At 50.2% G+C, this 19,975-nt stretch overlaps 1 protein-coding gene across 10 annotated transcripts in view; it reads right to left on the bottom strand.

Moving 5' to 3' along the window:
- TEAD4 (TEA domain transcription factor 4) overlaps positions 1–19,975 on the bottom strand; it is a 67,178-nt gene that overhangs the window by 28,346 nt on the left and 18,857 nt on the right. For 5 of the 10 annotated variants that reach the window (XR_013449057.1, XM_078075480.1, XM_078075481.1 and 2 more), the window contains exon 2: positions 12,531–12,785. Coding sequence is in view for 4 of the 10 variants with exons in the window: in XM_078075480.1 (XP_077931606.1) it covers positions 12,531–12,785 (255 nt within the window). In the remaining 6 variants the exon portion in view is untranslated. Of the gene's footprint in view, positions 1–2,509; positions 2,547–2,823; positions 2,953–3,776; positions 4,142–11,386; positions 11,527–12,530; positions 12,786–19,975 lie in introns of those variants that run through there. The other 5 variants (XM_078075484.1, XM_078075485.1, XM_078075486.1 and 2 more) reach the window with 5 other exon arrangements.

Genomic DNA, 19,975 nt, shown 5'->3' with positions numbered 1-19,975 from the left:
TGCAGGCCCCATACAAACTCGGGGAGCTCCCTTCTCCCACACTGGCCACCTCCTCCCCCCACTCCACAGCAGCCTGACAGCTGCCAATCTGTCCTGCCTCCTCCTGGGGCCTTCTGCACACTTGGGAGGCTGCAGGGCAGTGCCTGGGCCTTGACACTCCCCCATGCAGCCCCCCCCCCCCACTGCCCACAGCTTCTACCACCTCCATAAATGAGCAGGACCTTACGAGATGTCTTGCCTTGTCTCCTGACGGGAGATCAAAGTGCTGAGACACTGAGCGTCCCCAGGGAGGAGGCCCGAGGCCCTGAACTCAGATAAAGAAAACCTGGGCAGACCACACCTCCAGCTGCATGGCTCTGACCAGACCAGTCAATAGGTAACACCGCGTGTGCGCCATGGGCCCAGTCCCCTAGAGGCTGAGGCTGTGTCTGAGGGATCCTGGAAAACTGTAAGGAGCCACCCACGACCTCTACCATTGTAAATGTAATTATGAAAGGGGGTTCTGTTTTCAAAGAAACCACCACCTAGCTGAGGAGAGACGTGTGTCCATGCCGTAACCCCAGTGCGGGCCATGGACAGGGAGCACACAGTGTGCTCAGAGCACAGGGGTCAGCTCAGGCTGGGTGGTCAGGTGAGCCTTCCGCTGGACCTTGACCACTGCGTAGGATTAGACTATAAAGAAGGGCATTGGGCTGGGGAGAGGAAGAGCAAGGGGGCTTGAGGGGGAGCTGTCACCCCCCCTGGGCCAGCTCTGAGGCCAGCGGGCTCAGACGCCAGCCCCGCCCCATCCTGCCAGCCTTGCTGAGCCTGGAGGGCTGTGGCTGAGTAAGGAGGCTGCTGGTGCAGGGGGGTGGGGCCGAGACGAGGGGGCTGTCCGCCACCCCGCTGTAACCGGAGAGCACAGCCAAGTCCAAGCTGGCCCCCCAGATGACCTTTCCCCACTGCCAAAGCTGAATTAAGAGGCCACCCTCGGGAGGTCTCGTCTGCCAGAAAGACTAGCTGGCCTGGGAGCGCTGGACGGTCTGTGTCAGGGGAAGGAGGGAGGGCGGGAGGATCAGACCCTGAGGCTATCACCTGTGGGCTGGTCTGCACCTAAAACAGGAATCCAGTGACATGTCTCTTCTCAAAGCTCTCCACGGAGAGGTATTCCACAGGCTCCTCTAAACGAACGTCCAAAGACGGTTCAACAGTCCCGCGCATGTCTAACCAGAGACACTCACGCTGCAGCTAGGAAATGCTATGATCGCTGGCCAGAGTCTAAGTCATCACCAGTGGTGACCGTAAGCGGGTCCCAGAACTGGGAGTTGGGGAGCCAGGTGTAGCCCAGCACCCCCACAAACAAGGTATGGGATCTTGGCAAGTCCCATTCCTCTATGGACCTTCACCCAGACTGCTCTTCTTAAACCAGGCCCTTTTAAGGTTCTTCCTCCAAATTACTCCAATCAAATGTTTAGAGACTTAGGAAACAGACCTTAACCTGGGCTCAGTGAGAGCTCTCTGTGGCTCAGTTTCCTTTGCTGTAAAAAGAACAGGCCCGTGTGAGTTGTCTAGTTCAGGGCCCAGCCTGGGAGCGAGGAGAAGAGCAAAGGAGGAGAGAGGGTTCCTGAGACCAGGAGGCTGATCACAGAGCTGGACGGCATGCTCACCCAGAGAAGGGGGAGCGGGAGAGTACTGGGGCTGCTGCTGGGAAAGGCAGGGGAATCGACTGTTTATATTATTGGCAAGGCTCTGATCAGCAGTAGGCTATTAGTAGTTAATTTTTTTAATTTTTTTTTTTTAAGATTTTATTTATTTATTTGACATAGCAAGAGAGAGCACAAGCAGGAAGAGCAGCAGAGGGAGAAGCAGGCTCCCTGCCGAGCAAGGAGCCCGATGCAGGACTAGATCCCAGGACCCTGGGATCATGACCTGAGCCGAAGGCAGATGCTTAACCGACTGAGCCACCCAGGCATCCCAGTAAAGTTTTAGGGGAGTCAAGTTATATGTGGACTGTCCACTGTGTCTGTGGGGGGGGGGTAGAGGTTGGCACCTCTAACGCCCACATTGTTCAAAGGTCAAATGTCTATGCAGAATCTAGCCACTTCTCACCACCTCACCCTCCATGGTCCAAGCTCCCATCCTCTCTGGCCTCAACTATGACAATAACCTTCGACCTGGATCCCCTGCTCTCAGCCTATTCTTAACACAGCAACCACAGCAATCCTGTGGCTCAAACACCCTCCCATGGCTTCCCATCTCACTGAGACTGCAAGTGTTCAAGCCCCTACAATGGCCTGGAAGCCCCCACAGGGCCTGTCCACTCCATCCCCAGCCCAGCCCCTCTCTGACCTTACAGCATCTCCCACTGGGTGTCCTGGCTGTTCCTGAGACGTGTCTGGCCCACTCCCGCCTGAGGGCCTTTGTGTGCCGTGTTCTCAGCCCAGCCACGCGTGGCCCACTCCCTCACCTTCCACCTCCTTGCTCAGGTGCCACTGTCTAAGAGACCGCTTCCCCGCCTCCACCCACCCACCTCAAACAGCCTACCGTCCTTGCTGTTCTCCCCAGCATCTTCGGACACACCACGTGATCTGCTTGCTCACTCAGAGCACTGCCTCCCCCCACCGCCACTCCCAGCAGAAGGAAAGCTCCTGAGAACAGGGGTGTCTGTCTGTCTATTCACTTGTTCACACCCTCACCTAGAACACTGCTTGCTGTTTTCTGTAGTAAGCTCCCAATAAATACTTGTTAAATGACAAGGCAATGGCAAGAAAACGCTGACCACATGTCCCACAAGGCGTTTTAGCCTACTATAGGTAAGGTACACATTAAATAAAAGCAAATCACCTTTTACTTCTGATTAGTCCAACACAGCTGTTTAAGTGCTTTCTTATCCTGGCCTCATTTGAGCCTCCATATGCAGGAGCAAATCCAGATTTTTGTGGAGCCTAAAGCATCTAAAACTTGGGAGGCTCTCTTTGAGAAAAAGAATTTAAAATATAAATACAAAATTAGGTAAAGATCATTTTGGGTTAAGATGGACATGTTCACTCTCTTGATGTGTAGTAATTGGCTTCATAGGTGTGCTTACATCCCATCAAAACTTAACCAAATTGTCTACTGCAAATATGTATAGTTCACTGTATGGCTATTATACTCCCATAAAATTGCTTTACAAATTTCAATTACAAATAAAAAGATTAGGGACTTGAAGGGGGACACGCAAGTGATGGTCCTGAAGCGTGACCCTCACTAACTCCCCAGCAAACCTCCCTCCCACCTATAGAAAGGTGGGCAATCGCACGTAGTACCAGATGGGGACACTGAAGGCAGAAAACCTCACCCGGATCACCCACCCGCAGATCTAACAGTGACTGCCTGGGCCTGAATACTGGCTCAGCCACTGCCAGTGGCGCAGGGAGTGCCCGGCACCCCGAAGATGCTCTCTATCCCCGGGCAGGCCTCCCGGCCCTGTGCACAGTGGCCCCTCCTCCGCGGTACAGGACGAGCAGCAGCTAGTGGGCCCCGTGCCCGCCAGGGGCTGAGACCCTTACTCCAGACATCAGAGAGGACGGTCTCCTGTGCCAGGAGCCCTGGGTCTTGAAGACAGAGCCCCCTCCTGGTCCCACAACAACCTCTGCCCTCTGCTACAGGGTTCGGGAGCTCTGCCACCACACAGGCCATGCTGGGGGCCGCAGGAGCCAAATCCAAAGGGTCTAGGCTGGCGAGGCTGTCTGTATTTTTCCAAGTTATGCATCTTGCCCTCCCTTTCTCTGGAGCAGCATTCCCCTCCCCCTTACCAGCTCATCTCAGGCCATTATTCCACCCAGCCTTGTTCTGCTCATCAGAGGTGATGCCAGGAGCTGAGAACTCCCCCTGGGCAGGAGTGAAGTGCTGGGTCTCTGGGGGTGTGCGGAGCCAAGAAGAGCCGACCAGCTTCCTTCCTGCCACCGGGGTGCTTCAGAGGTCACCCCGGCCAGCGGGCATCGAGTCCCGGCTTCACACTTACGTGGGGGGCTGCGACAGTGTCTCTCGCTCTCGTAGCCAGACCGGCAGTCGTGAACATGTACTGTGCAAATACAGACTGTGCGCTGGGGAAGCCGGATCTGTGCTCTCCTTTTGAATCCTCACGGCCGCTCTTCGCAGCTGCTACTACCGTCACGTTCTACACACAGGGAAATCGAGGCCCACAGAGGTTCGCAAAGCAGTTCAGGGTCACAGACCAGCAAGTGGTCGAGACCGAAACCCATCCAATCTGGTTCCAGAGCCTGTCTCTTCAGGATCACACAGTATGACTTCTATTTAACGTGGGAGTGAGGGCCATCACCAGAAGCAAGGGCCGGACCTGGTCGCCCCCGAGGTCTTATGTAGCCCAGGGAAGAAGTAACTGTGGCCCAGAGAGGGGAAATGATTTATTCAAAGTCACACGGTTTGTTAGGTGCCATGAGAACATACGCTTCTAAGGCTTCACAACTATCCTACAACGGCTGCCCTCCCTCGGCTGGGCTGGGAGCTGCCTCTGCAAGACAGCACAGGGCTCCTCCCTCTGGCTCGATCCCCCCATTCTCCGGGTCTCTGCATGAAGCAAAGCCCTTGGCTATGTCTGACTGCCCCTCGCCCTGACCCAGGTCCTGGAGGAAAAGCCAACTATTTGGACCCAAGAGCCTGCCCACTGTTTTTACTCTCTCATGGACTGTGGCTCCCCCAGCTGATAGAAGCCAACATGCCATGCATGATGTAGATATCAGGAGGCCACAGAGTCAAAGGGAGACGCGGAGAGAAGTAGGGAGCATGTGCTCAGAGGCTGAGCCCTGAAACCACACTGCAGGCCAAGAGAGCAAGGGCAGTAAGAAACGAGTAGAAAATCCAGATGAGTTAGTGGGAGGGAAAGAGACCCACATCCTTGTCCCAGCTCTGCCACGTACTGCTCAAAGCCAGGCCTGTCTTCTCCCCTCCAGTGCAGAGACCACATGCTGGGCTAGTGGGAGGCCAGCCTGGACCTCGGCAGGGCCAGTTGGGCAGCTGGGCATTACAGTGTGGCAGGTGGCCTTGGCCAACCCCAGAGAGGGCCTGGGTGGGGCTGGAAAAGACACCCCCGCCAGACTATGGCCCATCTGTCAGGGGACATGTGTCCAACAGCCCCAGCTTCCGCCCACGGCCCCACCCCACCATGGGAAGCAAGGGCAGCCGATGGACAAAGGGGAGCCTTGGCCTAACCACAGGCTGAGGGTGAAGCCTCCCCGATGCAGGGCCCACACGGTCACCACCATTTCCTCTTAACCCCACACTCGGCTTCACACATACCTACCAGCCACCCCCCGCTTCTTGCTGGCCACACGCTACCGCTGACATCGTTAGCCCATCTGCACAAGCCTGTCTGCGACAGGCCATTTCTGCATCTCATTCCGTCTGTATTGCCTCCCCTCTCTGCACCAGCCCTCCCCAGGGCCATAAGTATACTAAATGGCATCAAGGAAGTAAAGCACCTACCACCTGGCAGAAGGTCAGCAAAGTCTGCTGCTACTGCTATGTTCATAAGGCCCTGTTATAATGAAGGCTATTAGTTTTGAAAAGTAAAAAAAGCTGAGAACCTGTGGGCAGAGCCCCACCCCCCCCCCCAAGAGGAGACGGACCTGCACGTGCTGGGTTTTGGCTCACCAGAGGCCTCTCACGGGAGTGAGCCCTTCTGACTAGCTCTCTAGTTCACCCTGGCAGGTTGAGACCCCGGGGAGGAAGCCAGCCATCCTCCACGACCAGCCCTAATCCCGATGGCCTGGGGGCCTCTCTGTCCAGGGACCAGCTAAAGCTATAAACATCTGCAGTGGGAGGAAGAGGCTATTTGTGGACAAGAAACTTCTGCCTGCAGCCTGAGAAGGCAGTGATTAAGCCTGACATCTGAGCTAGTACCACCATTGTCCCTGCAGGGCTCTGAGGCTTCTGGCGAAATCTGACCCCGCCTTCAAGGCCACCACCCCAAGGAGCGGTCTCTGATCCCCACCCAAGTGGGTGTGCCCACTCCCACCTCCAAATCCTGGTGCACAGGGATCTGTGCCTTTCTCGAAGTCTTTGGCTAAAAGTCACTGGAGGGGCACCCAGGTGGCTCAGTCGTTAAGCGTCTGCCTTCGGCTCAGGTCATGATCCCAGGGTCCTGGGATCGAGCCCCGCATCGGGCTCCCTGCTCCACGGGAAGCCTGCTTCTCCCTCTCCCACTCCCCCTGCTTGTGTTCCCTCTCTCACTGTGTCTCTCTGTCAAATAAATAAAATCTTTAAATAAATAAATAAATAAATAAATAAATAAATAAATAAATAAATAAATGTCACTGGAGCTCCTGTCTTCCTCTCTCACTAAAATTGGAGCTCTTGAGGACAGAGGACATGTCCCATTCGGCTCCACATCCCACTGCTGCTCACTGAGCACCTCCATGTGCTCTCATGCCTGTGGCAACACTGAAAGGTGAGGTCTTCTTCCAAAGAGCACATGGAAAAGATGTTCAACGTTACTAATCATTAGGGAAATGCAAATCAGAACCACAAGATACCACTTCACACCCACAAGGATAACTATTCAAAAAAAAAAAAAAACCACAAAAAAAATAACAAGTGTTGGCAAAGACATGAAGACACTGGAACCGTTGTGCATTGTTGGTAGAACGTAAAATGGAACAGCCCCTGGAAGACGGTTTGACGCTTCCTCAAAAAGTTAAGCACAATTACCCTATGATCCAGTAATTCCATCTCTAGGTATATACCCAAAAGAATTGAAAGGAGGGACTCAGATACCTGTCCACCCATGTTCATAGCAGCACCAGTCACAGCAGGGGAGAGGGGGAAACAACCAAGTGTTCACCAAGACCTAAATGGATACATAAAATGTGGTGTATCTGTGCAAAGGGATAGTATTCAGCTATAAAAAGTAACGGATCCCTGACACAGGCCACAACATGGGTGAACCTTGAGGACCTTGTGCTAAGACAAATATTGTATGACTGATTCTACCTCCATGAGGTGCCAAGAATAGGTAAATTCGTACAGACAGAACACAGAAGAGAGCTTCCCAGGGGCTGGGGGACAGGGGAGTGGATGGGGAGTTAGTGTTTAATGGTTACAGAGTTTCAGTTTGGGATGCATGAGAATGTTCTGGAGATGGATGGTAGTGATGGCAGTGCCACAAGATGAATGAATTTAATGCCACTGAACTGCAACTTCAAAGGGTTAAAATGGTAAACTGTATGTGATGTCTACCTTCCCACAATGAATAAATGAATGTAACCAAAACCAAACAAAGGTGGCATTATTATCATTGCTCCCCAGTGCTTCAAATGAGGAACTGAAGCTGAGAAAGGTTAGACCACCAGCCCAAGGCCACACCAGCCCCTAGCACAGAGCAAGTTTGAACTGAGGGTCACATCGTCAGGCCTCCAGAAGTATGAAGTCAGTGTTGTAAGCCAGACGGGGGACATGGCAGGATCCAGAAACCACAGGGCAACAGAGCAAAGTGCAGTGGAGGATCCAAGGAACATGGCAGAGGCAGGGGGCAGAAGCTCAGATGAGGCTGCTGACTGCTGTCCCATCATCTCAGTGACCTGGGCCCAGTCCCCACTCTGCCTCTCCTGAGCTGCGTGACTCATCCAAAACAGGGTCCCTTCAGCTCTGACAGTCGTCATCACAGCACCTGCCCAGATCACCCACCAAAACCACCACACAGAGTCACACCTCTGGGCTAGTGCTCACTCTCTTCCCCTTCCCTGAGCACCTCCCTCCTCTACCCTGCTCACGCTCCACTTCCTTCCAGAAAACTTCCAAGATAACCTAGCCCTCTGGGTGACACTATATAACATAAGTCATGAGTTTACTTTCTAAAGTTGTTTCTCCTGTCCCTCTGCTGCCCCGTGAAGTCGTGGAGAACAGAGGCCACAGCCCTCAGCCCCAGCCTGGCTCAGGACAGTGAGACCTTGCTTGCTTAAGAGCTGCCAGATTGCTAGTGGGAACGAGAAGCCTGGGCCACAAGGCACCCAGGGAGACAACAGAGGAAGCAAGGAGAGGAGAAGCAGAGAGAGGGGAGAGAGACCAGGAGAGCTGGGAGATTCAAGAGCATGGCGGGCAGGAAAGAATGGATGCACAGGAAGACAGAGCCAGCTAGCCCTCTTGCAGACAGAACAGAGAAGGCAAGACGGAGCTGTGAGGGGAGGGAAAGACAGAGTGTGCAGGCAGATGGGGGTGAGAAGTTGCCCCACGCTCACCTCCCCACCACCTGCCCACAGGGCCAGAGGCCAGGCTGGCCAAAGGAGGTCAGAGTGACCAGTGTGGCAGTGCCAGGGCGAGGGTCACAGAGTGACGGGGCAAAAAAATGAAGGCAGCCGTGAGCAGAAGCCGGCTAGCAGCCCCGGCCCCGGGAGCCCGTCCACAAGTGTGGGAGGCTCAGCTCAGAAATAACAGGCGCTAATCTGCCCTGTAGCTTGGCATGTTATCTTCATGTCTGCCTGGCCTTCCTCACAGTGCCCCACTCTGGCTGTGCTGGGGCCAGAGCTGGGAGCGGGCCGAATCTCTGTCCTCAAGAGTCTCCAGGTCTAGACTCCCCCTCCTCGGGGCACCCTAAATCAGCCTGCTCTTCTCCCTGTCTGAGGCCTCTTCTTGCCTGCTTGTTCTCAGCTCCCGCCCTGTGTCTCACTGGGCCAGCCCACCTGGAAAACAACCGATGGCCTCTGACCGCAGGAAGTGGGGTGTGTGCAGACTGGGCTCTCAGGGGCCCAGGATGGGGCCGGGGCACTGGAGGATGGCAAGGGTGGGTCCCCCAAGGGAAGATGAGAAGATGGAGGAGAGGAGCCGGAGCGAGACGAGATCTGAGTCAGCTTGGCAGCTTGTCCCTCTTCCTCCACCTCCCAGGGTCCCATCCCACACACGGGGCTGAGCTCAGAGCTATATATACCTCCCAGCTGGACGGCAGCCCCTGCCGAGGGCCCCTTCACCAACTCCATGAGCGGTCCTGCCCTGGCTCAGCCCCCACGCCTGGTAAGAAGAGATGGGGATAAGCCAGCGTCTGGACCCCAGCAGGATCTGTACTCACGGAGGACAGGTGCTGTGGGGGCTGGGTGAGTCATCAGACACTGGGGAGCAGCCTCCAGTGCCCCTGCCCTGTGCCTGACCCACCTGGAGCCCGGGCCAAGCAGGAGACAGGGGCAGGGAGGAGAGGTGCAGGCGGGGCAGCAGGCTCCACAAAGGCCATTCAGGGTGATGGGGGAGCACTGTGCTTGGGGGCAGGGGAACTGCTTCTAGCCTTCACTCTCCCACTAACTACCTGAGAGACTCTGGGAGAAACTCTTGGCTTCTCTGAGCTTCTATCTCTGCATCTGCAACCAGCGGTTACAATTCCTCCCTCCTCCCTTGAAAAGATCCAAGAAATAAGGATGTCAGAGGCCACTGACCGCTCCTGTCTTCCTCGGCATAATTAAGAGGCTCCTGGCCCCGGCCCCCCTCCCCTCTCTTCCTCCCAGGTCCACCCCTGACGTCAGCATTGGTGGTTCAGTGGTAGAATTCTCGCCTGCCAGGTCCACCCCTGTGTGATCCCCCCCCATACCCCTCCCTGTCTCTCTGCGCAGGAGGAGAGCCACAAACGGGACAACAACATGGCCAGGACAGTTTGCCAAACACCGTTTTCATCCTGCTTCCCCCCACCACTCAACAGCTCCCCTTGGCCCAAACAGAAGTCCACTCCAAGGCCTGCCAGAGGTCCGCAGGCTTACACTGCCCAAACGGACTCAGTCACAATCGTCTGCTGACCGACAACAAAGTCTCTTCACCCAATTCCTTTACATGTGAAGTGGGGAGAGAAATATCTACCCATAACAACTACATAAAACTACGCATCCCCCACCAAATGTCTACCGCCAGGCGAATGGATAAACAAAACGTGGTCTAACCATACCATGGAATGTTATTCAGGCTGCAAAAGGAAGTTCTGACTTGGGCTACAACATGGAGGACCCTTGAGGACATGATGCTAAGTGAACTGAGGCCGTCACAACAGGGCGGACAGTCTGATGTCACTTGTATGAGGTCCCTAGAGTAGTCACGTCCACAGAGACAGAAAGCAGAGTGGTGGTGGTCAGGGGCCAGGAGAAGGAGGCAACAGGAGTCAGTGCCGAGTGGGTATGGAGCCTCAGGAAGATGAAGAAGTTCTGGAGAAGGATGGTGCTGGTGGCTGCACCACAGCGTGAACAGTCCTTTATGCCCCCAAACTGTACACTTAAAAATGGTGAAAAGGGTAAATTTTATGTACTGTGTATTTTATCACACACTCACAAAAAGAGACATCTCAGCATTCAAAGTCCGGTCCACAGTGGCACTCCAATAAATGTCTGCTGATTCTGCCACGTTCTGCCATCTCCGCCCCCCCCCACCAGATACCTGCAGCACCCTCAGCTCTCTCCTTCTGCTGAATGCCTCTTGGCCACATGTGTTTGCCAGAAAATTTTTTCCTTCAAGCACAAAGATATATCCTGCCAAGTATCCTTCAGTATCCTGAAGACACATCGTGGCTTCCCAACAAGAGACCTGGACAGCTCTCAAGGTTTGTCCTGCGCTCCCACCCCTTCTCACCTTCACACCTCAGCTCTGCATCAACACCCATCCCACTCTCCACCAAAGTAGTAGAAAGAACCAAAGATACCAGTTCTCCATTCCTCTCCAGCTCCATGGGAATAACCTGTGTAAAGCACTTGATCCCACACCTGGTGCTCCAGACATGTCAGCAGTCTCTTCCACGAAGCTTCCATAGGGGCCAGAAGTAAGAAGCAAACACCAGAGCAGGAAATGGTTAGAGCAATAGCAGTATAGGGGGCCGACCCAGGGCACGGAGGCCCACAGAAATCAGAGAGACTCTGTGCGGACCCAGCAAAGCCACAGCCATGGGGCTGGTGAGGAGAGATGCACAGTTATAACCGGTGCCTGAGGATGAGACCCAGGGTCCAACTAGCACAGACCTTGCTCCCCCAACAAGTAAAAGAATGAGAGGAATCACTGTGGCCTTGTAGGGAAGGCTGCAGGTAAAGGATGAGTGCCAGGGGCTGTGGTAACAAATTGGACATGTGCTCCATCTAGCTGAACTAAGTTGAAGAGTGTCCACCCAGAACTCCTGTCCACCCAGAACCTCAGAATGTGTCCTTATTTGGAAATAGGATCTTTACAGTTGTACTAAGATGAGGTCACACTGGATTAGGTGTGACTAGTATCCTTATAAGAACAGGAGAGGACACATAGGGAAGATGGCCATGTGACAACAGAGTGACAAGAGAGTCACAGATTGGAGTGATGCAGCTACAAGCCAAGGAAGGCCCCGGCTTGCGAGCAACCACCAGAAGCTAAGAGAGAGACTGAAACAGATCCTCCCTCAGAGCCCCCAAAAGACACCAACCTTAAAGACACCTTGACTCCAGACTTCTCAGCTGTGAGAAAATACACTGCTGCCGTGTGAAGCCACCACTGGTGGTCATTTCCTACAGGAGCCCTCGGAGACGAATACGGCCAGCCCCCATGAGCCCCTCACACAGCGCCCTGTAGACAGTTGACAAGGTCTCTGTCTTGGGGAGCTGAGTGGGAACCAGCACTGCATGGGGGAGAGAGAACCCGAATGGAAACCCCTGGGGGTGGGCACATGGCCTGGAGCCATCTTGTTGGGAGCCAGGGCAGGGCCCTCTGTTGTCAGGAGCGCCCGCCAGTTCCAGAAACCCTCCCGGTACCTGCCCAAGCCCGGTGTTTCAAGCTGGGGGTTCCCGGGAATGGAAGACTGACCGGGGCTTTCCAATAGCTATTCAGTTTTTGGTTTTGTTCCACTTTTCCCACATACCCTCTCTTCCATCCAAAGGTCAGCACAGCCCCGGGCAGACAGCTTTGTTCTTCCCACATGGCTACTGGACATACAGTATCTCTGTATGTTCCCCCATTCTCAGCCACTCCCAAAGATCAAGCCTTTCCAGATGGCTCTGAGCTGGAGGGGACCTTTCCTGAGTGAAGGTCTACAGAACTCTGCTGGACTCTCTCCTGGGACACTCCACACCTGCCCTGTAGCACGTTCTACGTGTGTTCACCTCCCCTACCCCCACCATATTGTGAGCAGGGCCAGAGCTTCCCCACCTAGGCCTGGCTCACGACTGAGTGTGTGCGCAAATGAGGGGAATGAGGCCAGTAACCACCTCCCTAACCTCCCTTCACAGCCAAGGGTGGGGAGCAGGGAACTGATGAGGCATTTGCCTGGAGGGCAGCTTATGGGACTCTCCCAGTCTGCTCTCGGGGGATGGGGGGTGTTCTTCCCTTTCCCAAGTCTTCTACTACCACAGCTTCTCACCCTCTCAAAGGCTTCTCCTCACATGCCTTCCCATCCCTTGGGAACCCAGGACAGAAGGAAGCAGCATCCACCCGATAAATGCCTCAGTGGTCATTCCCCCTTCCGTTACTTGGAGAACCCCAAGGGTGCTGTGCCCCCCCCATGCCTGGGCCTTATTTCCAGAACTGAACCATGAGGGCAGGGACCTGCCACCCCACCCCAACAGGGTCCTTACCGTACATCTTGCCCTCATCTGACAGGATGATCTTGCGCCGGCCACAAGGCGGGTAGATGGCCAGGGCCTCCTGGAAGCTCTGCTCAATGTCCGGACTCCACACACCCTCCGCGTCATTGTCAATGGGCTTGTCCAACGCCTGACTGCCCCCAGAGACGTTGCTCCCCTCAGGGGAGTTAGGAGGGCTCCACTCGTTGGAGGTAATGGTGCCGGCCTTGCCCTCCAAGGCTCCGCTTGGAGGAGCGCCCGTTGGACCTGTTTGGGCAGAAACCACAGCATTGGAGGAAGAACTATGTGGCCGTGGGCCAGGGCGTCCCGGGGAATGCCAAGCCCTAGAATCAGTTGCTCTTCCTTGCTTGGCCATCCATAGCACAGGTGGTGTCAGGCCAGGGACCCAGAGGATAAAGAGTGACGTGAAAGGTCTGGGAGGATCAGGAGGCCTGGAATCTAGGGCAGGTCATTTCCCCTCTGTAGACCCCAGCTTCCCACCCTGTCAAATGAGCACAATGGCCTAGGCATTCTCTGAGCATAGCTCTAAGAATCCAAGACAGGGCTGAGAAGTAGGAGACGGGGGGACCAAGGACTAACAGATGTTCTGACATCAAATCAACAAGGGGCAAAAAGGATGTAAATTATTGTGCACTGTTGGTAGAAATGTAAAATAGTAACCACTACAGAAAACAGTCGGAAGTTTCCTCAAAGAATTAAACAGAAAACTACCATATGATCCAACAATTCCACTTCTGGGTATATATCCAAAAAAACTGAAAGCAGGGTCCTGAAGAGATATTTGTACACCCATGTTCATAGCTGCCTTATTAACAATAACCAAGAGGTGGAAGCAGACCAAGTGTCCATGGACAGATGAATGGATAAACCAAATGTGGTATATACACAAGAGGGAATATTATTCAGCCTTAAAAAAGAAGAACAGCCTTACAGTGTGGATGAACCTTGTGGACATTATGCTGAGTGAAAAAAGCCAACCACAGAAAGACAAATGCTGTATGATTCCACTTATATAAGAGGTATCTAAAGTAGTCAAAATCATAGACAGAAAGTAAAATGCTGGTTCCCAGGGGCTGGGGGGAGGAGGAAGTGGGGAGTTGTTGTTTAATCAGTATACAGTTTCAATTTTGCAAGATGAAAAATTTCTGGAGATCTGTTGCACAGCAACATGAATATAACTTTTAACAGTACCAAACTAATATACTCAAAAATGGTTAAGATGATAAATCTTATGTTTTTTACTACAATTAAAATTTTATATTAAAAAAAAAAAGGGATACAAAATAAAACACAGTTCATCATTCTCCTATTCCATCCTCAGCTTGGGCTCTTTTCAAAGGAAGATTTTGGCCCTGGAAGACTGTCACATATTGGGGCTATAGCACGGTTGATTTGCTGGTGTCTCCAGAAGCTGACAACACAACCCTGCCCTTTGCCACTAGCCCAAACACAGGGCTGGGAGTCTAAGTGCCTGCAGCTTGGCCAAGTTCCTTGGAACTTCTAGTCCCTCCTAGGTTGTACCCCCCCACCCCTCACTCAGCTCCTCCTTTTCCTTCACTGTGGACGTTGACCATACTCACCCTCGTACCCACCTCTTTGTGAGGAACTGTGGGATATGTGGGGCTTCATGTATGGAGAAGGAAAAGAAAGTGAGGAATGCTCTGGGAAAGTCTTAGAGCATCCTGGAGGTGAGAACTATTGCTATCTCTCTCTCTCTAAAATAAATAAAATCTTAAAAAAAAACAACCTTTAACTTTAATGGCAGTAAAGTAGATGACTTGAAAATTCTCACTCTCTAAAAGAAATTTAGAAATGATAAATAAAATGTAACAAATATAATACTTTTAAATGTACAGCTGTCTTCAGAAGAAAGTAAACATCTAGAGGCCCAAAATGAAAGAACTCTAAGTTAAAGGAATAAGTAAATGAGCCGTTACTACAATAGCCCTGGGAGGCAAGGCGGGGAAGTTGATCTTAGTAATGAAGCCAATGAGTTTTAATGACCACTCAGATGACAGCTTAGACCTGACAGATACAGGGAGGTTGGAACTTGGAACCATACCTCAATCCTCAGATAAAAGGAAGAATACTGACAAAATATGACCAGGAAGATTATTTGTCTTGGCCTAAGTCCTAGGTAAAAAAGAAACAAAAGAAAAGAAAAGAAAAGAAAAAGGAGAAGAGAAGAGAACTGTCTTTCCTAAATATTTGTAACCGAAGGCCTGCCTTGATCTTAAGTGGATTTGAAATTTGAATTTTACATTACTCAGGAATTCGCAGCCAATTCATAAAAATAAATAGTGGTCCATGGCTGAAAAATCTCTGAAAGACAGTCTTAACCCATATTGCAGAGAATTCCTAAAGATAAAGCCTTGCTAAAAAAAGATCTCAAAATCCAAAGTTGCAACATATAAGAGGAAACAATCTACCGTGATCAAGATTCAATAGGATTAGAGCCCCAAGAACTAGAGATAACTGAACTATCAGATAAAAACTATTACAGAATGGTATTTAAAATAATTATTAACTTAAACAAAGAATTGGAAACATTAGAAAGAATTAGTTAGACACTATCAAAAAACACAAAGCAGACTGGAAAAAGAACCAAACAGGACATTTAGAAATGAACATTTTAGTCACTGGAGTTAAAACCCAACGGTTTCACTGAGATTAACAGCATATTAGACACAGCTAAAGAAAGAATTAACAACCTGGAGGACAGATCTGAAGATATTACTCAGAAATGTATTTTTTTTTTTAAATGATAAAGAGCAAGGAGAACAAAATAAGGCAGTTCAACATACCTCCAATTAGCATTCCTGAAGGACAGAATACAGAAAATGAAGTAGAACAACATTTGAAAAGATAATGGCAAGGAAATTTTCCAGAAATAATGAAATACATGAATCCCCCAATTAAGGAACCATACTGAATCCTAACGAGGAAAAATTCAAATAAAATCAACACACACTGTAAGGACATTTCAGAATACCAAAAACAAAGAATAGATCTTAAAAGCATCAAGAGTAAAAAAAAAAGACAAATTACCTACAAAGGAAGGACTATGACATTAACTGTATATACGGACAGTGGACTTCTAACAGTAGCACTAGAAGACCCAAGGTTATGTCTCCAAACTGTTGAGAGAAAAATAACTGTTAACCTAAAATTAAAAGCCCAACCAAAATATCACTCAAGAGTGAACATTAAATAAAGGCATTTTCAGATGAAGATGGAGAGAATTTACTACTAACACACCCTCACTAAAAAAGAAAAAAAAAAAAACAGGACAGGAGGGATTTTTGTAAAAGGAACTTCTAGGAATAGAAGGCATTACACACGTGAAGAGAGGTGAACAACGTGGTGATAAAAATAAAAGTGAATCTAAACAATATTAACTCTATAAAAACAATAACAACAATGATCATGACTAAGTCTGGTCATGCAATACCCACTCGTGCATGCATGCACATGCAAGGAAAACCATGTTTCTGAACTATAATATCGGAAGATGCATTTGATAAAACTCAAGACCCAGTCACAACAAAAATGCTTAGCAAACTCTAAAAAACAAACTTTCTTAATGTGACAGAAGATATCTTCCCAAACCCACTGTGATGTTATGATTTATAAGAAATGTGTATTTGGTCTTTGCCCTGGTTTCTAGCACAGAGCTCCTAAAACCCTTGGAATTGCCAAGTGATGAGAGCGATAAAGGTGTCTTATGTGAATGTGGTGACTTTTGGAATACAGCTAAGGATGAGGGCTGGTGGCCAGGAGAACCAACCATGTAATTAGAGGGTTGGAACCTTCAGTCCCACCCCACCAGCTCCCCTCCCAAAAAATCCAGGGAAGGGAGAGGGACTAGAGGTTAAATTAATTGCCAATAGCCAGTGATTTAATCAATTGTGCTTATGTAATGAAGCCTCCATAAAAACCCAAAAGGAGAGGGTTCAGAGAGCTGGTGAGCTGGTGAACACATGGAGATTTGGAACGACTGGTACATACTTGCTGAGGTCACAGAAGTTCCACGCCCTTCCCCCAACCCTGCCCTATGCATCTCTTCCTTCTGGCTATTTCTGAGTTATATCTTTTCATAATCAACCAGTAATCTAGTAAGTAAAGTGTTTCTCTGAATTCTATGAGCCACTCTAGCAAATCAATTGAACCCAAGGAGGGGACATTGGAACCTCCAATCTTGCCACTGGTGTCTGGGGTTGGCGGACAGTCTTGTAGGACTAAGCCCTTAACCTGTGGGATATGACTACCTCCAGGTAGACACTGTCAGAAGTGAACTGAGTTGTAGGACACCGGGCTGGTCCTGGAGACTCATTGGTTGGTGTGAGAACATCCTTCACCCCACACCCCAACCCCACTCTCACACCCACGTTGGAATTGGTGACCAGAACTTTCACCTGCACAACTCTTACTGATTAAACACTAGAAGCATTACCTTTAAAGTCAGAAATAAGATAAAGAATGCCCACTTTCAACATTTATACTCACACTGTAAAGTCTGGTTCTGCCAAGAACTTAACTAACACAGTCCTAGCCAACACAGTAGGATAAAAAAAAGATGTGAAGAATGGAAGAAAAGAAGTAAACTGTCATTGTTAGGAATTATGATAGAAGACTGAAAGGATTTGACAAATTACAATTACATTCTCTTATACCAGAAATAAGGTATCAGACAATACAATTTTTAAAAATATCGCATTTAGAAACCAAAGTCATAATTTACCTGTTGATTAACAATAAATGAGGCCTTTACAAAGAAAACTGTTAACTGTTTTGAAAGACATAAAATATCTAAATAAAAGGAGAGAAAATTGTGTTCATGGATGGGAAAATATCATAAAGATGTTGAATCTCTACAAAAAAATCATAAATTCAATGAAATTATGATTAAAAATCCCACAAGGTCTTCCACAGAACTTAACAAGCTGATTTTCAAAATATGAGGAAGAACAAAGACCATTCTCAAGTTGTCTTAATTCATTGTCTTCACTCTTCCTTTCTTCTCTTTGGCCTTCTTTAAGTGTTTTCTTCAGGGCTCTGTCCTGACCTCCCCTTTTAAACCCCCATACATAACTCCTGGGGGATCCCCACCCATGGCTTACGCTCCCACTGCATATTTTTGATTCCCAAATCTGTATGTCCTTCCTGAGTTTAGCTACGTATGGCAACTGCTTACCAGGCAGCTCCAATCAGACTTCTCCAAAGCTCCTCAAATTCAGCATGTCCAAAATCAAATTTTCAGCTGGCCACTGAGTCCTGAAATGACACCACCAACCGCCCAGAGGCCAGAAACCTAAGAGTATATTCTGACTTTTCCCTCTTATCTCCCATAAATAACTAACAACCACATCCTATCTCCTGAAAGTCTCCTTGAAACCACATCTCCTTCTATCTCAGAGCCCTAATCCAAGCTTGTGCTAGTGCTCACCCGGGTGACTGTGCCAACCCCATGTAGACTGCATGATCTTTCAGCAGCCACAATGAGTTTTCTTCAATACAAATGTGATCATGTGATTCCTCTACTTAAAATCTTTCAATGGCTTTCCCATGACCTTAGATAAAATGACGTGCCCCATAATAGGATTTTATAAGGCCCTTCATCAGCTGATTCCTGCTCTCCTGCCATACCTTCCATGCATCTGCACCATCCTCTATACTCCCTTCTTTGTACTCCCAACCCCCAAACTCCATTATCCAAATGATACCTCCGACATGCTAAGCTCATTCTCCACACCTGGAAGTGCTGCCTGCAGCCTTCCTCCCCATCCTTTCACCTAACTCCTACTCATCTTTAAGGTCCAGCCAAAATTCACTTTCTCTGGGAGGATGACCCAGACCTCAAGTCTGGATTAGGCACCCTCCTCTGTCCTCCTACAGATCCCCATGCTTCCATATCTGAGCCCCCAGCCCCCAGGAATGATTGGCCTCCTTCACCGTACCTCAGATTCCATGAGGGTGGGGATGGCTGTCTTTCTCTACTAAGTGCTTAGCACCCTACACAATGCTGGGGAACAAGAGAATGAACAAATGAGTGGATATTTGCTAAGTGTCCTTTGTGAAATAATGATTTCTCTGTGGGGAGAATGAACTGTTCCATGTTTAGTGTCAGGAAACCAAAGAAAATATCAGTAAATGTCTGGACTTTGGCACACCAGAGAGAGAGTTTGAGTTTTTGGAGGTTTGTAACATGAAAGTGTGATGTCTGGGAGTCAGGAGACTGGTTCTGGTTCCAGTGTTACAAGCAATCCTGACCATGGTCAAATTCGTCCATTTCTTAGATCGGGATCTAAGGTCCTTTCTGTCCTACAGTGTCTGTGGCTCACACTCCCTGCCCAGACCCTCCACTTCCTCTGGAAGCTCTCCTAAGTAGCCTTTAGACATACCACACAGACTTTCACCTGGGGCTTTGTTCAAAGAAGGCTGGAGAACTGATCTGCCATGGAGAGATGTCCCAGATGCTGATCGACAAGATCAGATGTGAACTAGTACAGGGCCTGACACACAGTCAGTGCTCAGTAAGAGCTATATTAATTGTCACCATCATTGTCTATAAATAACGCCTCACGTGGAAGGTCTAAAGTTCTAAATGGACCTAATAGGCACATATATCTTAAGCCTTAATGCCTAATATTGATTAATGTTAACTAATTAATAACATTAATACTTAAGGTCTTGTATGTCCTGGCTTTAGCCTAGATTCTGAGACCTGGCACTAAACACAGATGAATACTCCAAGCCAGGCAGAGGGTGATATGGAGGCCAGAAAGGAGGGAAAGAAAGGAGGGAGGCCCAATGTCCCTGATACTATATGAACCCTTCTGAGGACTAGAGTCTCTGGGCCCTTCCTTCACCCGAGCTGAGCTAGATTGGCTGGTTGAAGTAAGCACCTTCGGTCCCTGTAGAAGTCACGCCCAGGGCAACCCAGGAGAACACCAGACCTGGGGAGAACCAGAGATTCATGTCAGACGCTGGCCCACGAGTGAGGTCTCTGAGGACCTGTACTTCGTGTTCCCAAGACTGGGTCCATCCCAGGAGCAGCAGGGGATCACACAAGGCCCCAGGCCTCAGGATTTGCTACTGAAGTAGGGTTGCTCCCAGCCCTGTGTGGCCCTGCTGCCCCCAGGCCATAACTCTCAGTGGCTGGCCTCTCCCAGCCTTACCGCCCACGGCCCCAGGCCTGGCAGCTGCCTCCCCTCACTAGGCAAACCTCCCACACAGCCTAGGCCCTGCAGCTAGCAGAACGGAGGGTAAGCCAACACCAGCCCAGAGAAAGATGCGCACTCCTCCTACTTCCCCAAACCCTCCACGCTGACCCCCGTGGGCCTGCCAGGACGAGAGCGGGAGGGGAAGACAGATGGCACAGTTATGCCTGGGCCATGTGCCATGAACAGAGGAATAAAAATAATCCTTGGCTTGGT

The sequence above is a fragment of the Halichoerus grypus genome, chromosome 6 (assembly GCF_964656455.1).
Source record: "Halichoerus grypus chromosome 6, mHalGry1.hap1.1, whole genome shotgun sequence".
Lineage (NCBI taxonomy): Eukaryota > Metazoa > Chordata > Mammalia > Carnivora > Phocidae > Halichoerus > Halichoerus grypus.
The sequence above is the reverse complement of the archived record's forward strand: the minus strand, read 5'-3'. Positions and strand labels throughout refer to the sequence as shown.